Here is a 26,330-nt window from a genome sequence, read left to right on the forward strand (position 1 = left end):
AAATTGGAATGTACTGACAACTCGAATAGGAGGTTATTTATGAAAAAATTTGAATGTCTAAAATTTGAAAGAATGGGAATGATCCAAAAATGTTTTGTATTCAAATCGAATATGAACGAAACTCAAATAGAATTTTACTCCGAAAAAAACTTGAATGTCAGGAATGCTATCAACATATTCAAATGGGTCAATAGACCACTGCCATTGACTTGAACATTTATTTTGCAGGTTTTAGATGGTGAATATTTGAATTAGAACTGTTTCCATGGTCAAGGTGTGATAAATCTCACATTTGAATTTACATTCGAATTGGGGGATTAAAATTTGGTATGTGTGAATTTTACACCAAAAAAATAAATAAATCAAAAATTATAATTTGCATTTACTATTCAACCATTAATAAATCTGCCCCTAAATGTCAGTATCCCTAACAAAACCTTACTGATAGTTTCCAGCACTTCGGCCATATGTTGTATATCACTTGTAGAAGCTAGAAGAGGATTTGATTTCAAAAAGATGTGGTTGGCTGCTGCAGTTACTTGGAAATGTTCATTCTTATGGTAGTAAAAGCTAGGAGGCTGAAAATGTAGCCTTCCATATCTGTCATCCTGATGTTGAATATCTGCCACAATATACTTTTTATTTTTGGGCACTTACTGCTTGTACCTTTATGACAGCCTCAGGCCCCAGTGAGACATCCTTAGACATGCATACATGTTTTATAGATGGCCTCTCCCTAACCTCTTGTATATTGTTTTTGATAGATTTAGATGGTGGTTAAATATATCTTGTTTCACAGGCTCTTGTGCAAGAACTGGACCAAGAACGAGAAAGGAGGTGGAAGGCTGAGCAAGTTGTCCTGAAGTTAACAGAAAATATAAAAGAACTACAGAGCCAGGCCAAAGAAGAAAAGGGCATTAACAGTATGGCTGTCTATACAACTGATAGGTAAGAGAGTTTTATATGAAAAAAAAAGCTTTGCGTCGCAAAATATATTACTTCTTTACATATTTTATATATTAAATGCAGCCTGGCAGTATAAATACTAGGGATGCACCAAATCTAGGAATTTTTCAGCAGGATTCGGATTCGGCCGAATCCTTCTGCCCGGGTCGAACTGAATGCTAATTTGCATATGCAAATTAGGGACGGAGGGAAATTGCGTGACTTTTTGTCACAAAACAAGGAAGTAAAAAATGTTTTCTCCTTCCCACCCATAATTTGCATATGCAAATTCAGATTCGGTTCGGTATTCGGACAAATCTTTCGCGAAGGATTCGAGGGTTTGGTGCATCCCTAATAAATACTGATGTAACTGGGGACCTAACCAATGGAATATCTTGGTAATATAATTCTCTAAGCCAGTGATCCCCAACCAGTAGCTAGTGAGCAACATTTTGCTCTCCAGCCCCTTGGATGTTGCTCCCAGTGGCCTCAAAGAAGGTGCTTATTTTTTAATTCTAGGCTTGGAGGGAAGTTTTGGTTGTATAAAAACCAGGTGCACTGTCAAACAGAGCCTCAATGTAGGTTGACATTTCACATAGGGGCTACTAAATGGCCAATCACAGCACTTATTTGGCACCCCAGGAACATTTTTCATGCAGGTGTTGCTCCCCAACTCCTTTTACTTCTGAATGTTGATCACTGGTTCTAAAGGTTGTGGGATCCCTGCTCTAGGCATAGCATTAACAGAAACGGCTGCCTTTGTTTGCTGACTGTTCATTAAGATACCATACAACAAAACTGGTACAGGTATTACCCTGAACTGACATGGGGATAGTTTGGCGCCACTTTAAGAGAAGGGTGTCGGGTATGATTATGAATAATATCTATATCCATAATTAAATCCTCAGACAAATTATAGTTAGTCATAACGATCTCCTAGAATAGCTGTTAATGTTACTAGGAGAACTAAATCCTAAAAAGGAATGTGGCTAGAATCCTCTGTTTTATATACTGAGCCTACTATACCAGCCTAGAGGCAGCCATATAACAGTAATTCATGCCTCTGTGTGAGAAGCTTAACTTAGGAGTTGGTAGAAATTATCAAAACATTAGAAATGACATCTGTCATAGAAGATAGCAGGGCTGATAGTTCTGATGAATAATGCAATGGTTTTTATGCTGTTATGTAATGTGGAATGAGTTACTTAATTAACCGTTTGTTGTGAATTTTACATTGCATATACACTGTATTTTCGTGAGTCTGTCCCTAAGCTCAAGTAACTGACAACAGCCCAGAGCATTTTTACGCTGATATTTTTTTACATTTTCCTTTAATTTAGAATTTTAGATTCATTACCACTCTAATGGAAAGTAAACAGAAGGTAGAAAATATTTATCAATGGGTCATATTTAATTCAGGTTAACATATTTAATGACTATTCCAGATTTTGGGTCAATAGCCCTGCCATCTGCACTAAATCTATATGCTCTCCCAGTAAGTTTCAAAAGGAGGTTTGATTCTTTACACTGAAGGAGACCTTATGTGTGTTGCCCCCCTGCTCAGCCCATGGATAACCCAGACCCTTCAGAGGAAATAGTGGGAGTCTGGACAGCTAAGCAGAGGTTGTAAACATTTCTCTGAGTCAGCTCAAATCCCCCGATTTATGTTAGTATAGGTGCACGTACCATCAGTGGTCCATCCTCCACCAGTACTTGATCCAGAAAAAATCCTTGTATAGCACTAAATATACGGTAGGTTAAAAATGCCTTTATTAAGAACTACATGGCAAGCAGCTAAGCAGAGGGGAAAAATAAAAGTTGGCAACTATTAAAACTCTGGTTTTATGTACTGTATATACTCGAGTATAAGCCGAGTTTTTCAGCCCCCAAAATATGCTGAAAAACTCTACCTCGGCTTATACTCGGGTCAAGCGCAAAAACGGTCGCCGGCGTCTAAGTATAGTCGCCGGCGTCTAAGAATAGTCGCTGCCATCGAAGAATAGTCGCCGGCATCCAAAAATAGTCTCCAAGAATATTCGCCGGCGTCCAAGAATAGTCGCCGGCGTCTAAGAATAGTCGCTGCCATCCAAGAATAGTCGCCGGCATCCAAAAATAGTCTCCAAGAATATTCGCCGGCGTCCAAGAATGGTCGCCGGCATCCAAAAATGAGACGCCGGCACCTCCAATGGGAGCAGAAACCCTCAATTTTTTGATTGAAACTTACCAGAAGCTGCTGCATTTCTCACCCTAGGCTTATACTCGAGTCAATAAGCTTTCCCAGTTTTTGGAGGTAAAATTAGGTACCTCGGCTTATACTCGGGACGGCTTATACTCGAATATATACGTTATATAGTGCATATTATAATTTTATGAAGGGTTAATTGGGATCCGTTGTCCAGAAAGCTCACAATTACAGACCTTCTTCAATAGAGTACACTATAATCAAATAATTCACATTTTTTAATAATAATAATTTTTAAAATATTTTTTAAAAAAACTGAAAACCCCAGGTCCTGAGCATTCTGGATAACAGATCTATCTATCTTTCTGTCTATCCTATATTATTTGCTGACAAAATGCCTCATTGAGAGGAAGCTCACACTGCAGTTTTTTTTTTATTCTACGGTTACATTTTAGGATAAAAGAACTGCTTTTAAAGGAAAAAAATGCAAAATCCAAACTACAGGAACTTATTCATCATTTGAGAGAAGAGAATGAAAAACTTATGGATGAGCTAAAGAAACTGAAATGCAAAGAGGAAGACTATCAAAAAGCTTATAAATCCATGGAAGATACATTAGCTAAACTGGAAACACAAAACATACAGAAACAGGCCCTTGAGGTATGTGTACCATAAATATAATTTGTATAGAAGTATACATTGCTTGCTTTTTATGTTCAAGAAACGTAGACACTCGGCAATGAAACTTATTTTGCAGGATATTGGTCATTTAGGGGGCTGATCCAGTTACAGGGTATTAAAGGGGATGTTCACCTTTGAGTTAACGTTTAGATAGAAAGTGATATTCAGACAATTTGCAATTGGTTTTCATTTTTTATTCTTTACGTCGTTTTTTTTTTTTTTTTTTTTAGCATTTTATTCAGTCAGGATTATACATTTTTAAATTATTGTTTAATTATGCTATGGAAATCCAAATTACATAAATACCTCTTATCAGGAAAACCCCAGGTGACAAGCATTCTGAATAATATGTCCCATACCTATACTTGACATTTTCTTTCTTCCGCACTCTTTACCAAAGTTCAAAGTAGGCTTACAAATTCTCTAGTGGCTGCTTTTCTACAGCCAAATATATGTTTTACATCTTTCCTTCCTGTAAATTGCAGTCTTTCACAAATCCATCACAGCAGGTTGCTTTTTATCTCTGTTCGCTGATTAACCGCTTGCCTGCTGGAGTTACTTGATCTTGCTGAGCACATAGACTCGATCAAAGGGCAACTTGGAACGAACAGTCTGGTCCCTGGCAGCCAACACTGTCCATTTTGCACTTGTTCCCTAGATACACCATTTGATGCTTAAATTAAAAAAAAAAAAAACACAGGGACTGTACACACTCTAAGCATTGAAAAGGCTCTTAGCGGCTTTATTCCAGCCCATAGATCAAAACTTTTATTGGCTAACTTTGTAGATATGAGCTTTTGGAAATACTTAGGTCCCTGCTTCAGGCTCGGTACAATACAGCAACTCTCAACCTTTCTTTTTGCCACAGATGAAACAAGTCCAAGAAACTGAACGTAAGGTATCTGCTTCCCAAAGAGAAATAGACTTGCTCCGTGTCGCTCTTCGTCAGCAAAAAGAAAAAGTTAATCAGCTTCATGAAGTGCTTACGTCAAAGGAGCAATTGCATAGGTAGCAAAATGTGCTTTTTCTTACCAATAACATTTTTTTAAAAGCATAGCTTAAAATTATGTTTTAGTATTTGCCCTATCAGAATTTTAATAGTGTGTTAAACTTGTTAACTTTCCTTTTTTAGACATACAATGGTAATAGTTTAAACAGGGATTCTTTCACCCCCTCTACCACTTATTTCTATGTGAATTGTTAAGATGTAGGTGATTTGCGTAGGAATCACACCCTTTATGTTTGTGCAACAAGCTGGAAAAAAGTTTTTACAGGTGTAGTGAAATACTTGTCACATGCAACCGAATGAGGACTAAAAGAAAAGGCTTTATAAGAAGCTTTACATTTATACCAGCATATCTCCCAACAAAAAGGCCACAAATATGGCTTCTAAATACAGGTATAGGATCCCTTATACAGAAACGTATATGGATGAAAAGTCTCCCATAGACTCCATTTTATCCAAATAATCCAAAATTTTAAAAAAATTATTTCACTTTTCTCTAATAACAGTAGCTTGTACTTGATCAATAATAATAATTGGAAGCAAAAGCAGCCTATTGGGTTTATGTACTGTTTACATTATTTTCTTGTAAACTTACAGGAATAGTTCAGTGTAAAAAAAAAACTGGGTAAATAGGCTTTGCAAAATTAAAAATGTTTCTAATATAGTTAGCCAACAATGTAATCTATAAAGGTTGGAGTGAGCTGATGTCTAACAGAACAGAACCCAACTTCTTGTGTTTGGCTCTCTAACTCTTGAGTTAGTCAACGACTTGAAGGGTAGGCCAAATGGGACATAACTGTTCCGTGAGTTTGCAATTGATTCTCAGCATTCAGCTCAGATTCAAAAGCAAATGGTTATGACCCATGTGGCCTCCTCAAGTCACTGATTGGTTACTGCCTGGTAACCAATCAGTGGAAACCAATGTTATACATCCAGTCACTCCAGCTTTTATAGATCACATTTTTGGCTTACTAACTATTTTAGAAATATTTTTTATTTTGCACATCTTATCTATCATACCTGCAGTATTGTTTTCCACATTTTTCTTTTATACATTTTAAGCCTCTAGACCTCAAGGACTTTATATACTCTTCAATTCCATCACTGTTGATTTTCAGGTCTCCATATGTCGTTGGTATCCGGATTGTACATTAGCTCCTAGCTGATCATTCTCATAGAATAGTTGGTAAACTAACTGTACTTTGTGTAATTGTCCCCTTTATTTTTCTTACTTTCGTTCACATTATAAAATATAATATGAAAATTGTGTCATAGGGTAATTTGGTCAGTTTGGGAGACCGTCACCATCCCCATTGCCTCTAGCCTTTTGTGCCCAGCTAAAGGCAGATAGATAATACATAATATTAATACATTACAGTTAAGAGAATAATTTGATATTTTCAAAAGCGTTGTGTAGATAAAATACATAATTGACACTTACTGTATTGGCAGAGTCTAATTTAAATTTTGCACTTTGGTCGTGGTTTCCAATAGATGAAAAACGCAGTCTTGTTTTATTATTTCTTTGTGGATAAAACTGAAAACACATACAAAGACTTCTGAGAGCAGCTGTGCAGTTCTTTCTATTCCTATAGGGTCTCTGTACATAATAGCTTTAGAGGAACTGCACTTTAAAGATCCCTGCACTTCAAGATATTTGCAGGCAATGTAGGGCAGATTTCAGACCAAATAAAATTATAAACATAATCTAAAGCTAAATGTTCACAGCATGATTACTTTCCTTGGTTCAGTTTATTCAGAAGTACGGTAGCTAAGAGACAAGGAAAGTCCAAGCATTTTGAGATTTAGTTTAACCTAAAGTTGGTTTGTTTCCTTTTCATGCTTTTTACAACCACAATAAGATAAATCTTCATGTTCATGCACAAGTTAGATATTCAGTTATATCTTATTTTATATACAATAGTTATAAAGGCTTAAAGTTTGTTTCTTATAACAAGTACTCTTCTAATCAGTGCTGTTGAAATCCCGGAAGCCTGCAAAAAGGTATTCTGTTACATGCTGGTATATCCTAAAACCTAGAATTTTAGCAATTATCATTGTCATCCTTTAAAGGAAAACTATACTCCCGAACAGTGTAGGTCTCTATAAATATATTGCGTAAAACCCTGCTTCATGTAAATAAACCATTTTCACAATAATATATGTTTTTAGTAGTATGTGCAATTGGGTAATCCTAAATAGAAAATTGCCATTTAAAAAAAATAAGGGCCGCCCCCTGGGATCCTAGGATTCACGATGCACACAAACAAACCCTACATGTTGGTTCACATGAGCCAATTAAAATACACATATAGTTCTGTCTTCCACACTTCTTCCTGTTACAGTTAGAGCTGCAGTATTTCTGGTCAGGTGATCTCTGAAGCAGCAGAGAAACCATCCTGAAATGGTGGTTCAAGGCAAGAGATGTAGAAGGACAATATTTACTTAAATTTCTGTATATATACCAGTTTGGTAAGATTCTTTAATATGCCACTTACTATGATATAAACTGTTGCTTAAATATTCATTTTGGGGGTAAAGCTTTCCTTTACTGAACATTAATCTAGCAAACCTAACAGAAGGGGATGAGGTACTGTAGCAGTTCCTCATTGAACCCCTAGTTCCACTGATGCTCAACTATATATAATGGGGGGAAAAAAGTACAAAGCATACTGCTGGATTATAATGGAGGAAGTGGTATTTTGCTTTAGGATAATACATTCTGTAATACTTCAGTAGTGTTCTTACTGTGTGCCAGTTGCTCCTTCTGTTGAGCATGAGGCACAAGATTCATGGTAGCTAAGTATCTCCTGCCAACGACCATTTGGTATGTACTTTCCACATTGCACTTGCAAGAAATCAGTAAAATCGCAAGAAAGTAAATTAAATCTCTTTCATCCCTGCTTAATTCACATTTTGTATATTTTCATCCTGTAGAAAGGAACTGGAATCAAGAGTTGCACTTAATGGGCCTGAATTCCAGTATGCATTGGCTCAAGAAATGGCCAAGGAAGAACATCACCATAGTCAACAAATACATTCATTTCAAGAGAAGATTAATTTGCTGACGCAGCAGTATGCTGACCTAGAAGATGAGTTTCGTGCTGCTTTGATCATTGAAGCAGAGAGATTTAAAGAGGTACTGTTAAGGTGGCATTTGTATTTAAGGTGATATTTAGGGGCAGATTTATTAAGGTCCGAGTTGTTTTTTCCACAAAAATTTGCGTTTTCGAGTTGTATTTTTTGGCCAAACTTTTCGGTTTAAAAAAAAAAAAAGAACTCGAATATTCGAGATTTATTATACCCCAACCCTGGAAATTGCTTAAATCCGAAAATACACGACCTTAAACCTGTTGAGGTTCTGTAGAATTCAATAGCAGAGGTCCCTTGATTCATTTGAAGAGGTTAGCAGCCTGCTTGATATTCGAGTTTTTTCACCTAAAAACCTAAATTCTGGTTGCGGGACTTGAACTCGCAGAATCATGTTTTTCACATTCGAGTTTTTTCTTAAGCTACCATTCGAGTTAATTCAAGAAAAAAAAAACACGAATACCTTTGATAAATCAGCCCCTTAAAGTCCCTACACAAGGAAAGACTTTAATGGAAAATGTATTTAGATATTCCTAGTGCCTATATATTTACACATTACAGAGGTACCGTAATTGTTGGGCTTGTAAATGCCCTTTAAATGGGTTCTGTCAAGATATTTATTACTGTTTTTGTTTAGTGCTTTGATCAGGAACTTTAGTAAAATGAGGGCTTTTTTTGTTGTACCTGTATCTGTATTTTCTTAAATTCTACCTGATGTCTTTCTCCATTAATATTAATTTTCAGGTAAACGTGCTTTTCACAGTCAGTATTGATAGCAAGTTTGGTTCCTCATCACAGACTGGGCCTATTGTAAGTCTGTGTATTGGCCCGAAAAATTGATCAGTTCAGCTGCACTGTAGTAGGACTGGTGGTGACGCTAATTAGTATGCTAGTATAACTTGCTAATATAAATTGTTCCGAATTAGCTGAGAATAGCCACAGTTTAATGCAAAAGGATTTTGTCTACTTTAATTACAGACCCGTTGAACTTGTTTTGCTTCTTGTTTCACTTACTAATATCAATGTATTTAACGGATACAGTGGGTGTATGGGCTGGATATGCATTGCCTCTATAAATACTTACCCCATGGCACAGTTTGAGACTGCTAGTATACATATGCCATCAGTTGCATTAAGCTTTTCTTTTATCTTTCCCTTTTTTAATTCCAAATAAGTGGACAGTGTAGAATCGGGCATTGTCCCCTCATATTGATATCTCCAGGTGAAGATTGACAACCACATGAAGCCATATTAGTTTTAAAACTGGGCAAAGTCAGCAACTGAAAGTAAAGTCACATTCTACTTCCTGGTTCTGACAAGTGCACTCATAAATCCAGTGAGAAGCCCTCTACACAATAAGCTGTTCCTTATTTGTAAGACTAACCGAGGCTGCTGCTGGGGGAGAAGAGGGAGGAGTTTTAAATCTCCCTGTTTTAGACAAGAAATAACAAAAAATAGATATTGCACAATTATGAACTTTTTTGGGACAGGATTAAGTATGGAACATAAGGCCAGCTATGCCCTGCATTAGTGGGGGGGAAAAGCTATAAGACCTTCAAATATTGATTGTTAATGCTAAAAATAATGTGAAAGAACATGTTCCGGCAACAGCAAATCGGTTATGTAAGATTAACGGCATAATTTGCAAGGTGTATCTCTGTTCATGTGATACAGGTTAAAGATGGTTTTGATAATGTGGCCTCAGAGTTGGCTGAGCACAAGGAGACTGTTCATCGCTGTCGGCAAAAAGAAAAGCAATCGGCAACTTTAATGCAGGAGCTGACTACCATGGTGAAGGAACAAAAAGCAAGAATTGCAGAGATCACCAAGGCAAAACAAGAAATCATAAGTGATTTAAAAGTCAGTAATCCTTCAACAGAAATTGACGTGGATCATTTTAGTTATTCAGTGACTAATGATTTTGTGAATCCATTGGGATTTGAACTTTTCTAATTACTGTATTTTTCCAATGGTTTTTCCAAACGTTAGTAAAATAAAATACCTAAATTGGCATTGAGGTTGCTTCTGCTGCTGTTGGAACAATCCATTCCTGGCCCATAATAACGCTAGATGGCTTAGCTAAGCTTTACTCGCTCCTTCTAAGGCTGTGATCCCCAACCAGTAGCTCATGAGCAACATGTCACTCTACAACCCCTTGGATGTTGCTCTCAGTGTCCTCAAGGCAGGAGCTTATTTTTGAATTTCAGCCTTGGAAGCAAGTTTTAATTGCATAAAAACTAATTATAGTGCCAAGTAGAGCCTCCTATAGGTTGCCAGTCCACATAGGGGCTACCAAATAGCCAATCACAGCCCTTATTTGGCACACAAGGGACTTTTTCATGCTTGTGTTGCTCCCCAACTCTTTTTACATTTGAATGTGACTCGCGTAAAAAAAGGTTGGTGACCCCTGTTCTAAGGGATTGTAACACTACAGGAGGGCTGTAGTGGGGTTATAAGGATGGTTTTGTCCAAACAGTCTGTGAATAATGGAGGCCAAATGTAGACAAACCTTATCTGATTTGGCCACCATTGTTCATGGTCAAATCGTCATGATCTAATTACATGGCCCTCAGGCCTAATTAGACCAGACAAAAAAAAGCTATAGGTAATATTTTGGGGGTTATTTATTCGGGTGGTGGAACACTTAGCTTCTTGGGGAGATTAGTTGGCCAGTGAAAAATGTACTCTTCTTCGAGTGACTAATCTCCTCGCAGTACCTTCCCTTCAGCTAGAATGTAAATTGCCGGCGGGATGGCACTCGGATTGCTTCATTTTTCCGAAGTCAATCAAAGTTGCTTCATGAGGAAACAATACAAGTGCCATCCCACCGGCGATTGACATTATAGCTGGCGGGAAGCCATTACGGGGAGATTAGTCACCCGAAGAAGAGGCGATTTGTCGCTGGGCGACTTACCTCCCCAAATAGCTACGTGTGCCACCACCCTTAAAGGGGTTGTTCACGTTTGAGTTAACTTTTAGTATGATGTAGAGAGTAATGTTATGAAACAATTTTTAATTGGTTTTCATTTTTTATTATTTAAGGTTTTTGAGTTATATTTATATAACTTTTTATTCAGCCGCGCTTTAATTTGCATTATAAAAAATCTGGTTGCTAAGGTCCAAATTACCCTAGTAACCATGCATTGATTTGAACAGTAGATTGGAATATGAATAGGAGAAGACCCTACTAGAAAGATGAGAAATAAAAGTTAGCAATAACACTACATTTGTAGCCTTACAGAGCATTTGCTTTTTAGATGGGGTCAACGACGCCCATTTGAAAGCTGGAAAGAGTCTGAGGGAAAAGGCAAATAAATATAAAACTATGAAAAATAAATAATGAAAACCAATAGAAAAGTTGCTTAAAATTGGCTATGCTATTGCATATTAAAAGTTTACTTAAAGATGAACCACCCCTTTAAGGTTTGAGTTGTGTTTTCCACAAAAATCAGAGTTTTTTGGGGTTTTTTGTTCTAAAATCTATTTTTCTGGTTAAAAAAAAAGCTTGAATTTTTCAAGATTTACTATATCCCCACCCTGGAAATAGCTCAAATCTGAAAATACACCATCTAAAACCTGTCAAGGTCATGTAAGAGTCAATGGCAGAGGTCCCTTGAAACATTTGAAAATGTTTTTAGCCGTAATGAGTTTTTTTCGGATTGTTTTGACTAAAAACATGAGCGATACGAGTTTTTTTCACCTAAAACTCGTTTAGTTAACCCTAAACCCACTGAATCTAGTTTTTTTTTTTTCCATTCAAATTTTTTTCTTGAATAAGAATCCATTCAAGTTAAGTTCTTTTGAGGTATAAAAAAACTCTCCAACTTGACCTTTGATAAATAACCTCTTTAATGTTCAGTATATATAGTGTCAAATGCATTTTGCTGCCAGTTTCTTTTTAACATTCTGCTGCCTTGTACCTGCACATGCTAGTATGTATTTAAAGGAACAGTTACATCAAAAAATTAAAGTGGTTTAAAGTAATAAAAATATAATGCAGTGGTAAAACTGCTTTGCTTTAGAAAAACTACTAATGTTTATATAAATAAGCTGCTGTGTAGCCATGGGGGCAGCCATTCAAATGAGAAAAGGATCAGGTTACACAGCAGATAAGCTCTTTAGAACATAATGGTGTTATCTGTTATCCACTATTTAACCCGTGCCATATAGACTTTTTTCAATTTTTGCCATTGCTACACAGCAGCTTGTTTATATGAAATATAGTAGTGTTTCTGAAGCAAACACACCAGTTTTATATGTGCAACAGTAAATGATATTTTTGTTACTTTAAAACACTTTAATTTTTTGGTGTTACTGTTCCTTTAAAGAGACTTTCATTAGTCCATGTGTTATTGCAAATAATTATGAGTGCTTCTCGTTAACACTTGATAACTTAACCATTATATGTCATTCTGCTGCAGAGAGGAAAGTTAAAATGAGCCATGGCCCCCAGAGATGGGGTGGAAAGAGGTGACAAAATTGTGTTTCATGAATCCACATTGTTTTGTAACATTCATCAAGTGCTCGTTCATCCTCCACTGATTACAGATTTTGAGTCATTACTCATTCATAGAATGGCGCTGATCAGCATTTCTTCATGTTCTTTTAGAGTAAAATACACTCTCTGGAAAAAGTGGCTGAAGAGGGAAGACAGAAAACTGTTCAGACTGAACTTCTTAAGAAAGAAAAATCAAAACTGATTTCACAGCTCACTGCCCAGGAGTCATTGATAGATGGATTAAAAGCAGAGAGGAAAATCTGGGGGCAAGAGCTAACACAACAAGGTAAAAGCATTGATTTTCTCTGGTGGAGCACGTGGGGGTACGGATTCTTCCAATGTATATAGTAATGTATCTGAGCTATTATTTTAGAGTGCTTCCTTCATACTTGCACTGCATTTGCCATGTATATAGATTTATTTGCGTATCGTTTTGGGAAATGCTAGGTGTCTTAGATGGGCTCATAATGAATGTGTATTTATGTGTTTTATAGAAAGGGATGAAGAGTTCAGTTATCCAGAAATATGTTATCCAGAACTTTCCTAATTACTGAAAGGCCGTCTCCCATAGACATCACTTTAATCAAATAATCCAAATGTTTAAAAAGTCCTTCCTTTTTCTCTGTAATAATAAAACAGTACCTTTTACTTGATCCCAACTAAGATCTAATGAAACCTTGTTGGTGGCAAAACAATCCTATTGGGTTTATTTAATGTGGAAAATATTTTTAGTAGACCTTAAGGTATGGAGATCCAAATTATGGAAAGACTCTTTATCTGGAAAACCCCAGGTCTCAAGCAATGCGGATACAGGTCCCATACTTGTATCAGACTGAAAGGGTAGTGAATAAGACCGTGCTGTATTTTTTGCAAAAAGTGGTGTCGGCTGTCGAAATATCACAAATTGGGGGGCTGGGTTTCAACATAGGGATTTAGAAATTACAGATAGAAAGTAATGTCAGGAGGAAAGAGGATTCTAGCTCTAACTCCGTTTAAAGTTCACATTTAAGTTAACTTTTAGTATGATGTAGAAGAGAGTGATATTCTGAGACAATTTGTAATTGGTTTTCATGGTTTTTGAGTTATTTAGCTTTTTATTCAGCAGCTCTCCAGTTTGCAATGTCTGCAAACTGGTTGCTGGGGTCCAAATTACCCTAGCAAACATGCATTGATTTGAATGAGAATATGGAATATTACTAGGGGATGGTCTGAATAGCAAGATGAGTAATTTAAAAGTAGCAATAACCAATTGCCAATTCATGGTACGTTCTTTGCCTTGCAGTCAAATGATGGAACTGGGAAGCCTCACTCACATGTGGTTATTGAGCAGTCCCACCTGCAGACCATTATTGCTACTCTAAGGGGAATTTGCAGTCTGTTTAAAGGGGTTGTTCACCTTTGAGTTAATTTTGGTGCTACCTGGGGATGTAACATATTGATAGCCCTTGCTTAAAGAGCCTCATCTCCAGCAAACAAAGAGAGTTGTAATTTAAAAACAGCTACAAGATCATAGCATGGTGGATTGGCTACCCTTTATTAAGTACACTGAGTATGATTTTGCCCTTGGGGCAATAATACATTTAGATCTGCTTAAAGGGGTTGTTAACTTTTAGTATGATGTAGAGAGTGATATCTGAGACCAGCAATTGGTTTTAATTTTTTATTATTTCTGTTTTTTAAGTTATTTAGCTTTTTATTCAGCAGCTCTCCAGTTTGCAATTTCAGGAATCTGGTAGCTAGGCCCAAATTACTCCAGCATCCATGCATTGATTTGAATAAGGGACTGGAATATGAATAGGAGAGGCCTGAATAGACCATTTGTTTTTTTTTTAGATGAGGTCAGTTGATCCCCATTTGAATGCTGGAAAGAGTGAGAAGAAGAAGAAGGCAAATAATTCAAAAACTATAAAATAGGTATGCACTGAATCCAGATTCGGTTCGGGATTCTGCCTTTTTCTGCAGGATTTGGCCAAATGCCACTACCTGGTGTTTAGAAGTTGCTTAGGATTAGCCCTTCTATCATTTACTAAAAGCTAACTCCAAGGCGAACTACCCCTTTAAGACCACTTTTTTAATTTGGTTGCTGCTTACCAGTTATTGCTGCATTGTTACATCAAGCTGCTTTAACAGAAGAAGGAGATTCAAGCTATTTCAACCTGTTTACCCTTGGGGCGAAAATCAAGTATAATCATCTGTCTTTCCAAGACATGATTAATAAACTGTTACAGCCTTTCAAGCTGGGAAGCCTTTCATCCAGAACTGCTGCCCTGTTGACATTGTCCATATGGTATAAAACATCAGAAGTATGTAGAACAATAATCAATCTAGCTAACAAAGCAATATCTTTTAGTAAGACAGCTATGTTGAGGATACAATAAGTGACAACCCACTCTTCAGAATCCTTTATTTATACTGCAACCAAAATTAGACTGTATCCCTTTTTCTGCCCTTGTTATTCTGTATAATGAACCCCTAATCATTATGTCCTGTGTAGCATAGGCCTTATCAGTAGAGAGGTATATATTGTACAGTGTATGGTTAGCATTATTTTTTTTTTTAAAAAATGACTTCACTACATGGCCTCTAGAAACATCCAATTGTGACCCTGAAATGGGCTAAGTACCACTATTCTGGTCCAAAAAGCCATTGATTAGTATGAATTAGGGAAGCACTGAACCCAGGATTCGATTCGGGATTTGGCCAGGATTCGGCCTTTTTCAGCAGGATTCGGCCGAATCCTTCTGTCCAGCCAAACCGAATCCTAATTTGAATATGCAGATTAGGGGCGGAGAGGAAAATTGTGTGACTTTGTGTGAAAAACGGTTTCCCCTTCCCACCCCTAATTTGCATATGCAAATTAGGGTTTGGTTCGGTATTCGGCCGAATCCTTTGTGACGGATTCCGGGGTTCGGCCCAATCCAAAATAGTGGATTCGGTGCATCCCTAGTATGAATAAGTTGTCCCATCTCAAAAGTGAATGCAGAAGATCCTTGCTGCTATTTTACTTTCATTTATTCTAAATTTACAGATATTGTCTCTTTCTTCCACAGATATTGTCTCTTTCTTCCACAGAGATTGTCTTTCTTCCACGGATAATGTCTCTTTCTTCCATGGATATTGTCTCTTTCTTCCATGGATATTGTCTCTTTCTTCCACATATACTGTCTCTTTCTTCCACAGATATTGTCTCTTTCTTCCACATATACTGTCTCTTTCTTCCACAGATATTGTCTCTTTCTTCCACATATACTGTCTCTTTCTTCCACAGATATTGTCTCTTTCTTCCACAGATACTGTCTCTTTCTTCCACAGATATTGTTCTTCTTCCACAGATATTGTCCTTCTTCCACAGATACTGTCTCTTTCTTCCACAGATACTGTCTCTATCTTCCACAGATATTGTCTCTGTCTTCCACGGATACTGTCTCTTTCTTCCACATATACTGTCTTTCTTCCACAGATATTGTCCTTCTTTCACAGATACTGTCTTTCTTCCACAGATACTGTCTCTTTCTTCCACAGATACTGTCTCTTTCTTTCCAGATAATGGATTTCTTTATAATGGATCACATACCTGTACTAGTTTACCGTTTCTGTGGCTTCTCAGATTATATGCTTACCACTTTCCACATCAGCAGTCCCTGCCCTGTGGAGTTTGCAATACATGGGGGTAAATTGGGCATAGCGACCATGTGACGGGGACTTCTCTTTTAGAATTAAACAGTGACAGTTATGTTAAGTATGCTGCCCAATGGATTTGATTACCAGGTACTGGGTGCTTGTAGAATTCTTCTAGATATTTAGTCCAGTTGTGATCTGTTTTCCTCATAGAAATAAAATTAAAAATATTTGCTTGGAAATGCCATTTCTCAGGTGTGTCACTTGCCCAGGATAGAGGAAGACTTGAAGCCAAAATTGAAGTTCTTTCTAATGAGATTGAAAGTTTGAAAAAGCAGAATGAACGTGATGCGGACGCACTCAGGATTAAAACCAAAATTGTGGATGATCAGACAGAAACTATAAGGAAACTGAAAGAGGTACCATTTTCAGATTTACAAAGCTCAGATCTCTTTTATTATAGTTACAAAGTTATATATACAGTTTTTTTGGGGGGAGATGAACCTGGTAGGGGTTTAACATTTTGAAATACTTGTTAGGGGGGTCCCAAAGGTGTTTAATAATGTGCTGGGGGTTGCTGTGTTATCCAGGAGAAGAGGAGGCATAGGGATTTAAGGATGTGTCTTAATATGATTTATGGGGCATGTAAAGGCAAAAAAAATTAAATACCATTTTTACTTTCTTTAATGAAAAAGAAACCTATCTCCAATATACTTTAATTAAAAAATGTGTACCGTTTTGATAAGAAACCTTACTGTATGCAGTGAAATTCTCTCTTCCTCTACTGCTGTGGATAGGAATTGTCAGACGGTCCCTATCTGCACTGGAAACAATCGTTATGAACAGCAGGGGCAGTCCCCCGCCTTACTTCCCAGCCACGCAGAACTCAAGCAGCTTTGTTTGTTTCCCTGTAGAGCAGTCGGCGACTGTGTAGAGATTTGTATTGGATTTGATTTTTGCCTTTACAAAGATCATGGAGCCAAATTTAAACCGATAAACTGGGATTATATTTTGAGGATTATTTTGCTGCAGCCACTGGTTCTGCAGAGGTGGAGAAAGTTTGTATTAAACAATACAAAAACTATAAAATCCACATTAGATTACATGACAACACAGGACCCAGTGCAGTCTGTATATTCTGATTATTAATCAGTTTAGTTGTATCAGCTTCTAGCAGATATTATTTGACTTGTGCTGTTTTGATCATTTATGACGATCCCTAAGCAGCCCAGACCACACTGAGCATGTGCACAGTCTTGCAAACATGTTCAACAAAGTTACAAGACGGTGACCCCCTGTGGCAACTTTGAAAGCATAAATAATTTGTTTGATTAGGCTTGTGGTGCAGTAAGTTTATGTTTAGTATACAAAATACAGCATTTCTAGCCTTATTCTATTTTAGACTTTTCCTTGTCCATTAATAAACTTGTTTCACATATGAGTGATGGGCGATATCCCTGCAGTGAGTACCAACTATTTCTTTTTTTGGTGTGCTACCACTATTAGTTTGGATATGGTATTAAAAGTTCTTGTGGTAACATGAACATGGTAAGGGACTTGCATTAAGTAGTTGACACCGGAAACAGATCTGGACCCCTTGATTATAGACCAGGGTCTAACTCAGGGGTCCCCAACCTTTTTTTTACCCGTGAGCCACATTCAAATGTAAAAAGAGTTGGAGAGCAACACAAGCATAAAATAGTCCCTTGGGTGCCAAATAAGGGCTGTGATTGGCTCTTTGGTTGCCCCTATGTGGACTGGCAGCATACAAGAGGCTCTACTTGGTACTATACTTAGTTTTTATGCAATTAAAACTTACTTCCAAGCCTGGAATTCAAAAATAAGCTTCTGCTTTGAGGACACAGAGAGCAACATCCAAGGGGTTGGAGAGCAACATGTTGCTCGCGAGCTACTGGTTGGGGATCACTGGTCTAACTTGTTCCCAATGTTGTTATCTGCTTCTCACAATCAGAGTAAGATATAAACCAGTCATAACAGCAGTATCGGTTGATCTCACAAAAATTATAGATCTATTGGCCTGCTTGTACCACTATGGGGATATCCAGAACTTATTATAGCCTGGAAACAACCTGTCTAACTCATTGGGTCACTTTTCCCATATTCTTAACTAGAAGATTTGCTTAAACTAGTTAATTAAAGCATTAAAATGAATTCTGGACAACTGGTTTGCCAATGAATTTGTACTGGATTTCTGCTTGCATTCAGGGTCTGCAGGAGAGAGATGAGCGAATCAGAAAACTGCGAGAGGAAAACATTGAGCTTGAAAAAGTTCTTCGAGAACAAAGTGATGAACGTACAGCACAACTGGAAGAGCTGAAACAAAAGCTGGAAAGGCAGACTGAGAGAAAGGAGGAAGTCAAGCAACTTCTAGAGGAAAAAGAAGCTGAGCTGGAAGATGTAAAGAAAGCTTACAGGTGATTAAGCCGCCTCTAGAGCAGAGGCGTTAGCAATGCAGCTTGTGCTTTTTGATGTCGAATCTCTGCTCATTTCAAGCATTTGCTCTTTCTATTCGTAGCGCAATGAATAAAAAGTGGCAAGATAAAGCAGAATTACTAAGTCATCTTGAAACACAAGTCAGACAGATGAAAGAGAATTTTGATGCCAAGGAAAATAAGCTGATTGAAGAGAGAGACAAAAGCCTTCAGTGTCAGAAGTAAGTAGAGAAATATTAGATTTAGCACAGCAACTAAATAACGAGTGTGGAAATTAGACATAAATCAATCATGTTGAACCTTTTGCTAATGATCACATTATTTATCCAGTTTTGCCTCAGGGGGGAAAAAAAATTCAGTTCTGATGCCAATCTTGCTAATCAGCTAATTTATCTGGAACATCTTCCAGCCTGGTGATTAAACTATATAAGTAAAAAAAAAAAAAAACATTTGTCCTTTGCAGTATTAGCCTTTAGTTTTTTGGTGGAAGCTTTTGGATGAAAATCACATCTGACCTATATTTGTATTGTATTTTATTGTGATTGGTTATATTGCTTCTTGCAGTGTTGCAATTCAACATAAATGTATCTAGATTAGTCATAAACAAAAATGACTTTCAAATTCTTTTGATGTGTTCTAAAAAAAAAAATTCCACCAGAGATTAACAACAATAAGGACAACAAAAACCTTATTGTGCCAATTCATTAGGCCTAATCACCAACCTTGAACACCAGGCTAGTTCTTCTCTTCAATTCTCTAGTTTGGGGTACTTTTTATTAGAGCACTGTGTACAGATCTTCTTTGATTTCCCCAGGTATTCCTTTCCATAAGATGTGGTTTCCATTGTCCTTTAACAGAACAGTAACATTAAAAAATTAAAGTGTTTTAAAGTAAATAAGATTTACTGTTGCCATGCACTGGTAAAACTGGTGTGTTTGCTGCAGAAACACTCCTATAGTTTATATAAAGTTGCTGTGTAGCCATGGGGGCAGACATTCTAACTGGAAAAAGAAGAGAATGCACAGGTTAAATAGTAGATAACTGAGACGTTCACATTGTATTCTACAGAGCTTATCTGTTATGTAAACCTGAGCCTTTTCTCCTTTTAATGGCTGCCCCCATTGCTACAGAGCAATATACTATACACTATAGTAGTGTTTCTGAAACCAACAAAAAATGGTTTACCAGTGCAGGGCAACAATATATGATAAATTAATTGTTTGATTTGTCGGTGCAAGATATTGGAACATGGATTCTAAAGGGGAAGGGCTTGAAGAGTACACCCAAATATATATGCCATAGTATTGGAGAGCAAATAATATCTAATATGGTAAAATCACCATGCCTAAAAGACATTTGAATTATTAAATACTGTTTCTGAAATTTCACGTTACAAAGTCAATTGATCATTGCTGTATCACCACAATCAAGTCATGTGGATCTATAAGGCTGAGTGACATCAATTTTGTATTTAAAAATGGTTGCTTAGCAGCAATATTGGTGGTAGAGTCCTGCATGGAACCAATTTTTAAGACCCGAACCCGTGACCCGCATATTTACCCAATTTAAACCCTGACCCGCAACTGCCTTATCCGCAACCCACCGGCCACCATTAAACCAGAAGTGATGTTGCTGCAAACCGGAAGTGACATCATCAGACGTGGCAGATAGCTGAGAGGGACAGAAGTGCACCATGTGATGTAAGAGAGCTGCGCCTGAAGTCAGATGGGAGGGGGAGACGAGTGGAGGGAAAGCTGCAGCAGGAAGAGACCCATGTCCCGCATCTATACCCGCACCTGAAAAGCCTACCCTTGGTCCGCAGGGTACCCGCGTTTTTTGCCTGACCCGCTTCAGGACTCGAATTGGTGGTGATATTCTATTCTTGCTTCACTTACGCTGTCTCTACACCCCATAGCTGCCCACAATGTCATCCCTTGCTTTTCCTTCCTTGTCATTTTATATTGTGACGTTTTTTACCCAGCTGTCATTCAATGAAAACATGAATGTGGGAACCGTATATCAGGGGGTCCCCCCCCCACTTTTTTTTATCCCATGAGCCACATTCAAATGTTAAAGAGTTGGGAAACAACACAAGCATGAAAAAGTCCCTTGATGTGCCAAATAAGGGCTGTAATTGGGTATTTGGTAGACCCTATGTGGACTGGCAGGAGGCTCTACTTAGAACTATACTTCGTTTTTATGCAATTAAAACTCTCTTCCAAGCCTGGAATTCAAAAATAAGCACCTGCTTTGAGGCCATTGAGAGCAACATCCAAGAGGTTTGAGAGCAACATGTTGCTCACGAGCTACTGGTTAGGGATCACTGCCGTATACGGACACATATAACAAGGCATTCTGCTTTTTGTCAAATCACAAATTATTGCCCCACAGGTTACTGCCATTACTGCTATTATTTTACTTCTTCTTGCCTTGTCTCAGGGTGATCACGGAGAAGCTTCGATCTGTGGATGACGCATTTCGGAGGCAGCTAGAATCTGTGCTTTCTGCCCACCAGGCTGAGCTGATCAAGCTGGCCAGTGACAAGCAAAAAGAAATTGAAGCGGCAAATGAAAGAGTAAGTGGTGCACTCTGCAGCGTATCTATGATTTGTACCAATCAAGCATCATCATTTCTTACAGAAAAACCAGCTAGCTTGGAGTTTTCTAGGAAAAGACGAATAATGATGATGATATGATCATTTCTATTAAAGGGTAGCTTTTGTTATGTTATAGAATGTCCTATTTTCATTAGGTTTTCGGTTGTTATTCTATTTTTTTATAGTTTTTATTTACTGTACTCTTTACAGCTTTTAAAAGGGGTCACTAATGCTGGCTGCCAAACTATGGCTCTGTGAGGCTGCAATTGTATTGCTATCGTAAACTCTTAATACTTGTATTTCTGTTTAGGACCATTCCTCATAATTCTCTATTCTCTCATTCAAACCACTGCATGATTGCTAACGTTAATTGAACCATAGAAAGCAGCTAGGTGCTAAAACTCTAAAAGAGAGATCTGCTGAACAAAACACTATAAATAATTCAAAAACCCCAAAAAATTAAGACCATTTGCAGATTGTCTCAGAGTATCTTTGTCTACCATACTAAAAGTTCATTTAAAGGTAACTACATTGTAATAATTTTCCTTCAATGTTTACTGCAAAATGTATACCTAGCTCTCCTACTCAAAGCGTAATATATAATTATTATAGTTACTGTGCTACTCCTTCAGAGTGGGTGATTCATATTGTGTGTCATGCCCTCCCACTCTACGTTCTCTCATTTCTCTTGGTATATCTCTGTCATCCTTTGAGTAAGGCAAGAGAATATGAGATAATGAGCATCATTAGCGAGTAAAAGAATGTGTGTTACAATGCATGGTATGAATTGAAATTTGGAGAGATAGAAATCAGGGAGGGTGTGCAAGGGCAACGTGTTTAAAAGTGTTATTCACCTTTCAGTTAACTATTAGTATGATGTAGGGAGTGATATTCTGAGATAAGTTGCAATTGGTTTTCATTTTTTATTATTGGTGTTTTTTTAGTTATTTAGCTTTTCATTCAGCAGCTCTCCAGTTTGCTGTTTCCCCAATTTAGTTGCTAGGGTCCAAATTGCCCTATCAACCATGCATTAAATTTGAATAAGAGACTGGATTATGAATAGGAGAGGCCTGAATAGAAAGATAAGTAATAAAAAGTAGCAATAACAATACATTTGTAGCCTTACTGAGCATTTGTGCTTAGATGAGGTCAGTGACTCCCCTTTTGAAAGTTGGAAAGAGTCAGAAGAAAAAAGGCAAATAATTAAAACTATAAAAAAATAAATAATGGAGGCCAATCGAAAAGTTGCTTAGGTTGACCATACTAGAACGTGAACCGCCCCTTTAAAGGAGAAACAAACCCTTTATAAAAAAAACCCTACTGTCCCCCCCCCCCCCCCCGGCCAAATGCCCCTAATTCTTTACTTACCCCTCTTTGCAGATTCTGTCCAGTGGAGTTCACGGCAGCCATCTTCTTCTCTTCTGTAATCCGTAATGAGACCGGCGGGGAGGCGCATGCGCAGTTGTAGCAAATTTCTGCTTTGCAACAACTGCGCATGTGCTGAAACTCATGAAAATTGCTGAAGCGCTGGTCTCGTTCCGAAGATTACCAAAGCGGCTGAAGATGGCGCCTGTGAACTCCACTGGACAGAATCTGCATGTAAGTAAAGAGTTAGGAGCATTTGCTTGGGGTAACAGCTAGGGTTTTATTTTTTTTTCAAGGGTTTGTTTGTTTCTCCTTTAAGGTAACGAGCTAGAGCAGGGGTGCCCAAATGTAAATCGGGATCTACCAGTATACAATAAGCTTGTGGTCAGTAGATCTCAAGACACTGTCAACAATCAGCTTGTCTATATCACCTTCTAGTTTCATTATGGTATTTTTATGCTAAGGTTACATAAGAAATAGTTGTTTGTTAAAACATAGCAATATAAATTCTTTCATAAATCAATATAATATTTAAGTTGTATTATCCATAGAACAGAATGCTAACATCATTCTGTAGATCATAATGGGACAACATCACTAAAAGTAGACCTCACATTAGTAAAGTATGGGCACTCCTGAGCTATAGCATTGAAATATAGAAAACACAAAACAGGACATGGTACTAATTACAAGCAACGTGTATCAGAAATGGGAGCTGACTTACAAATATGGGTACTAGGGGCATAGGGGCGATCGCCAACAGCATCCAATTAGCAATTCATTCACCTTCAACTACAAGCTTAGAAAGGGAGACCCGATTGGCTGCCTGTCGCTGAACTTGTGCAGTTTAGCACCTCTGACACTAGAGATGACATGAAGGGTCATTACAGCCGCAGCCTCCGTGTGCGCAGTACAAGAAAGGGCTCCTGTTTTTTTTAACTCGTAGTATATTTTTACAATTTCAGTGTAATTTCAGCTGTTAGGTAGCAATGCACCTAACGCAATTGTGCTGAGAATCTTTGATGAATTTGGATTTCGTCATCTCCGGTTATCGTCATTAAAATTATATCTGTGCCCGATTCTTTTAGGTGCAAGTTTGCTGCACCATAGACAAAGGACATTGTAGGAACCCTGGAGCAACTGCAACAAATTAGGCTCTCGCACACCTTAATAAAATGAATAATAGAGATACCTGGTGCTCAAAGGGTAGAGGCTCAGCCACCTCACAAGAACCGTTCAATAGAAAAAATCCAATGGCACACAGGATTAATGCAAGCAGCAGTCTTTCTTGCATTAATCATGTGTGCCATTGGATTTTTTGAACCCTGGAGCAACTGCCACCTTCCAGGGAATTGAGTAAAAATTTTGCAGGACTACAGCTGCGCCGAGCACTCCTAAATAAAAAATAAACCACTAACCTTTTACAATTTTTGTGATCTCCCAGAAAAACAAGTCCTACCCATAGGCACTCATAGGGTTAAATGTTAATTGGGGAAAAATAGCTTATTTCACCAATTTAAGTGGATTTTTTTCCTTACATTTATATGCAGATGAATGCACCATAACACCATCCCTACTCTTAAACATTTTGCATAATTTAAAGAAAACCTAATTATCATTTTCAGCATACCTGTAGTTTTGTTTGAGATGCCTTTTGGGGGCAGGTCATGAAAATGCATTATTTAAGGCCCCATTGGGTACGAGGCTGAAGACAGAGGATTAAAATATCAGGAATTCTGCTTCAAGGAAAAGCTATCCAAGACATAAATATGATTCAGATTACTATTATTTTATTCATTCTTCTTTTATCTTCATAGGTTTACCAAGTGGAAGAAGAAATGCGCCATCTTTTAAAAGAAACCGCTAACAGTAAAAAAATCATGGAGGAAAAAATAAAACGTCTTACCGGCGCTCTAAGTGACATCCAAAAAGAATTTTAATTTTTTTTTTACTTTTTATATACAATAATTTAATACTAGAATATTCTGTATATAGCTGAACCCTTCTTGAAAAAGCACTTGTCTTATCTGCTGTTAATCTATTTATATATGTAGGTATATAGAATATGAATTTTGTGTCATTTTAAATTTTATTCTACTGATATTTGCAAAAACATGATTTTTGATAATTACCGTCATGGGTCTGACAATATCTGCTTTCTACATATAAGTGGACATGTTAAATATTTGCTTTAGTCAGATTAATAATAAATACTTTTTAATACTAAATGGGAATTTTAATAGTTCATTGGATGATTTTACTTTTGTTCAATGGCCATCAATTTTGAATATGGACTCTCTGGTTACAGTGTTGACAATACCAGCCAGGCATTCGTTTGAATGGCAGCATGAAGAATAATAGAAGGGCAGGGCCACATTCTTATGGTTTCTAGAGTCACTGAACTTGGCCACCAAAGATCATTATCAATTTCACTTTATATAAAGGCCAATGATTCAAGAACTGTAAAAAATGAAGGCCAATAGCAAAGCTGCTTTTACTATTTCTATGTGAAAATTATTTTGAAATTGTAACTCCACTCTTGAACTCAAGGGGGTTATTTATTAAAGGTTGAGTTTGTGAGTTTTTTTTTTTCTAACTCGAATAAACTCACAATTAAAACAAACTCAATTGTTTGCTTATTTATGAAAAATAATCTGAATATAAAAAACCTGATTAAATGCAATCGGATTTTTGAGCACAAACTAGTGTAAAGCATTCGAAAATTGTGAAGGCAATCCTTGCCGTAACTAGAGTGTGCTGGGCCTTCCTGCAAAAAAAAAAAATCTTCAGAGGGGCCCATCGCACTCCCGTCCTCCCGCCCATCCTGTCTGGACTCCACCCACTCCCTGCCCAGACTACACACAGGTAAAAGAGCTGCTAGGGAAGGTGGGGTAGTGATGTGCGGGTCAGAGTTTTCCTGACCCGCACTCGACCCTAACCCGCCCTGCTCCGGCCCGCACCCGCGCTTCCGGGGTCCTTTTATAGACCCGCCCCGCCGATAGGGTTGCCACCTTTTCTGGAAAAATATACCGGGCTTCCTATATTCCTGACATTTTTTCCTATTAATAACATTGGCAACAAGCATCATTTTTTCTGGCCAGGCCGGTAAAATACCGGTCAAGTGGCAACCCTACCCGCTGATGAAGTCACAATGACATCACAAAAGAGGCGGGGCGAGCAGACGCGAGACTATAAAACCGGAAATCAGAAGCTGGCATTTGAAGGTGGCGAGGAGCAGTGCAAGGTCGACCCGAACCCGCCCGATATATCCAGCACTACATACACTGGCCCGCACATCACTAGGGGGCGGGTCTTGTTGACTATAGAGGAAGCAGACCCTACAGTCCAGGCCCCTCTTTTCTCTGGGCCTCCCTGGGTCTGTTTCCTCTATAGTTACACTACCGAAGGCAATAAACATTTTCAAATGGTGTAAGGGACCTCTGCCATTGACTTTTACATGAATTTGACAGGTTTTAGCTGGTGTATTTAAGGATTCAGACTTTTTTGCAGCTTCGGGGCATAATAAGTATCGAAAAAGTTTTTTTTTCCCAGCAACAAAATGTTAGATTTGTTTTGTGAAAATAACCTTGAAAAACTAGAATTTTTCGAGAAATTAAAACTCGACGTTTAATAACCCCCTAAGTCAGTGATCCCCAACCAGTAGCTCGTGAGCAACATGTTACTCTCCAACCCCTTGGATGTTGCTCTCAGTGGTCTCAAAGCAGGTGATTATTTTTAAATTCCAGGCTTGGAGGCAAGTTTTGGTTGCATAAAAACCAGGTGCACTAACAAACAAAGCCTCAATGTAGGATGACAATCCACATAGGGGCTACTAAATGGCCAATCACAGCCCTTATTTGGCACCCCAGGAACATTTTCATGCTAGTGTTGCTCCC

At 37.8% G+C, this 26,330-nt stretch overlaps 1 protein-coding gene across 1 annotated transcript in view; it reads left to right on the forward strand.

The window, feature by feature from the left end:
* Positions 1–24,658, forward strand: part of lrrcc1.L (leucine rich repeat and coiled-coil centrosomal protein 1 L homeolog) — a 37,809-nt gene extending 13,151 nt beyond the window's left edge. Inside the window, 11 exon segments of the mRNA NM_001091416.1 lie at positions 800–948; positions 3,583–3,787; positions 4,677–4,816; positions 7,752–7,953; positions 9,579–9,764; positions 12,514–12,688; positions 16,276–16,439; positions 18,247–18,455; positions 18,557–18,694; positions 20,913–21,048; positions 24,252–24,658. Of these exon segments, the coding sequence (NP_001084885.1) occupies positions 800–948; positions 3,583–3,787; positions 4,677–4,816; positions 7,752–7,953; positions 9,579–9,764; positions 12,514–12,688; positions 16,276–16,439; positions 18,247–18,455; positions 18,557–18,694; positions 20,913–21,048; positions 24,252–24,374 (1,827 nt within the window). The 3' untranslated portion in view covers positions 24,375–24,658.
* The last annotated feature ends 1,672 nt before the right edge of the window (positions 24,659–26,330 follow it).

This window comes from Xenopus laevis, chromosome 6L, assembly GCF_017654675.1.
Source record: "Xenopus laevis strain J_2021 chromosome 6L, Xenopus_laevis_v10.1, whole genome shotgun sequence".
In the NCBI taxonomy this organism is placed as follows: domain Eukaryota; kingdom Metazoa; phylum Chordata; class Amphibia; order Anura; family Pipidae; genus Xenopus; species Xenopus laevis.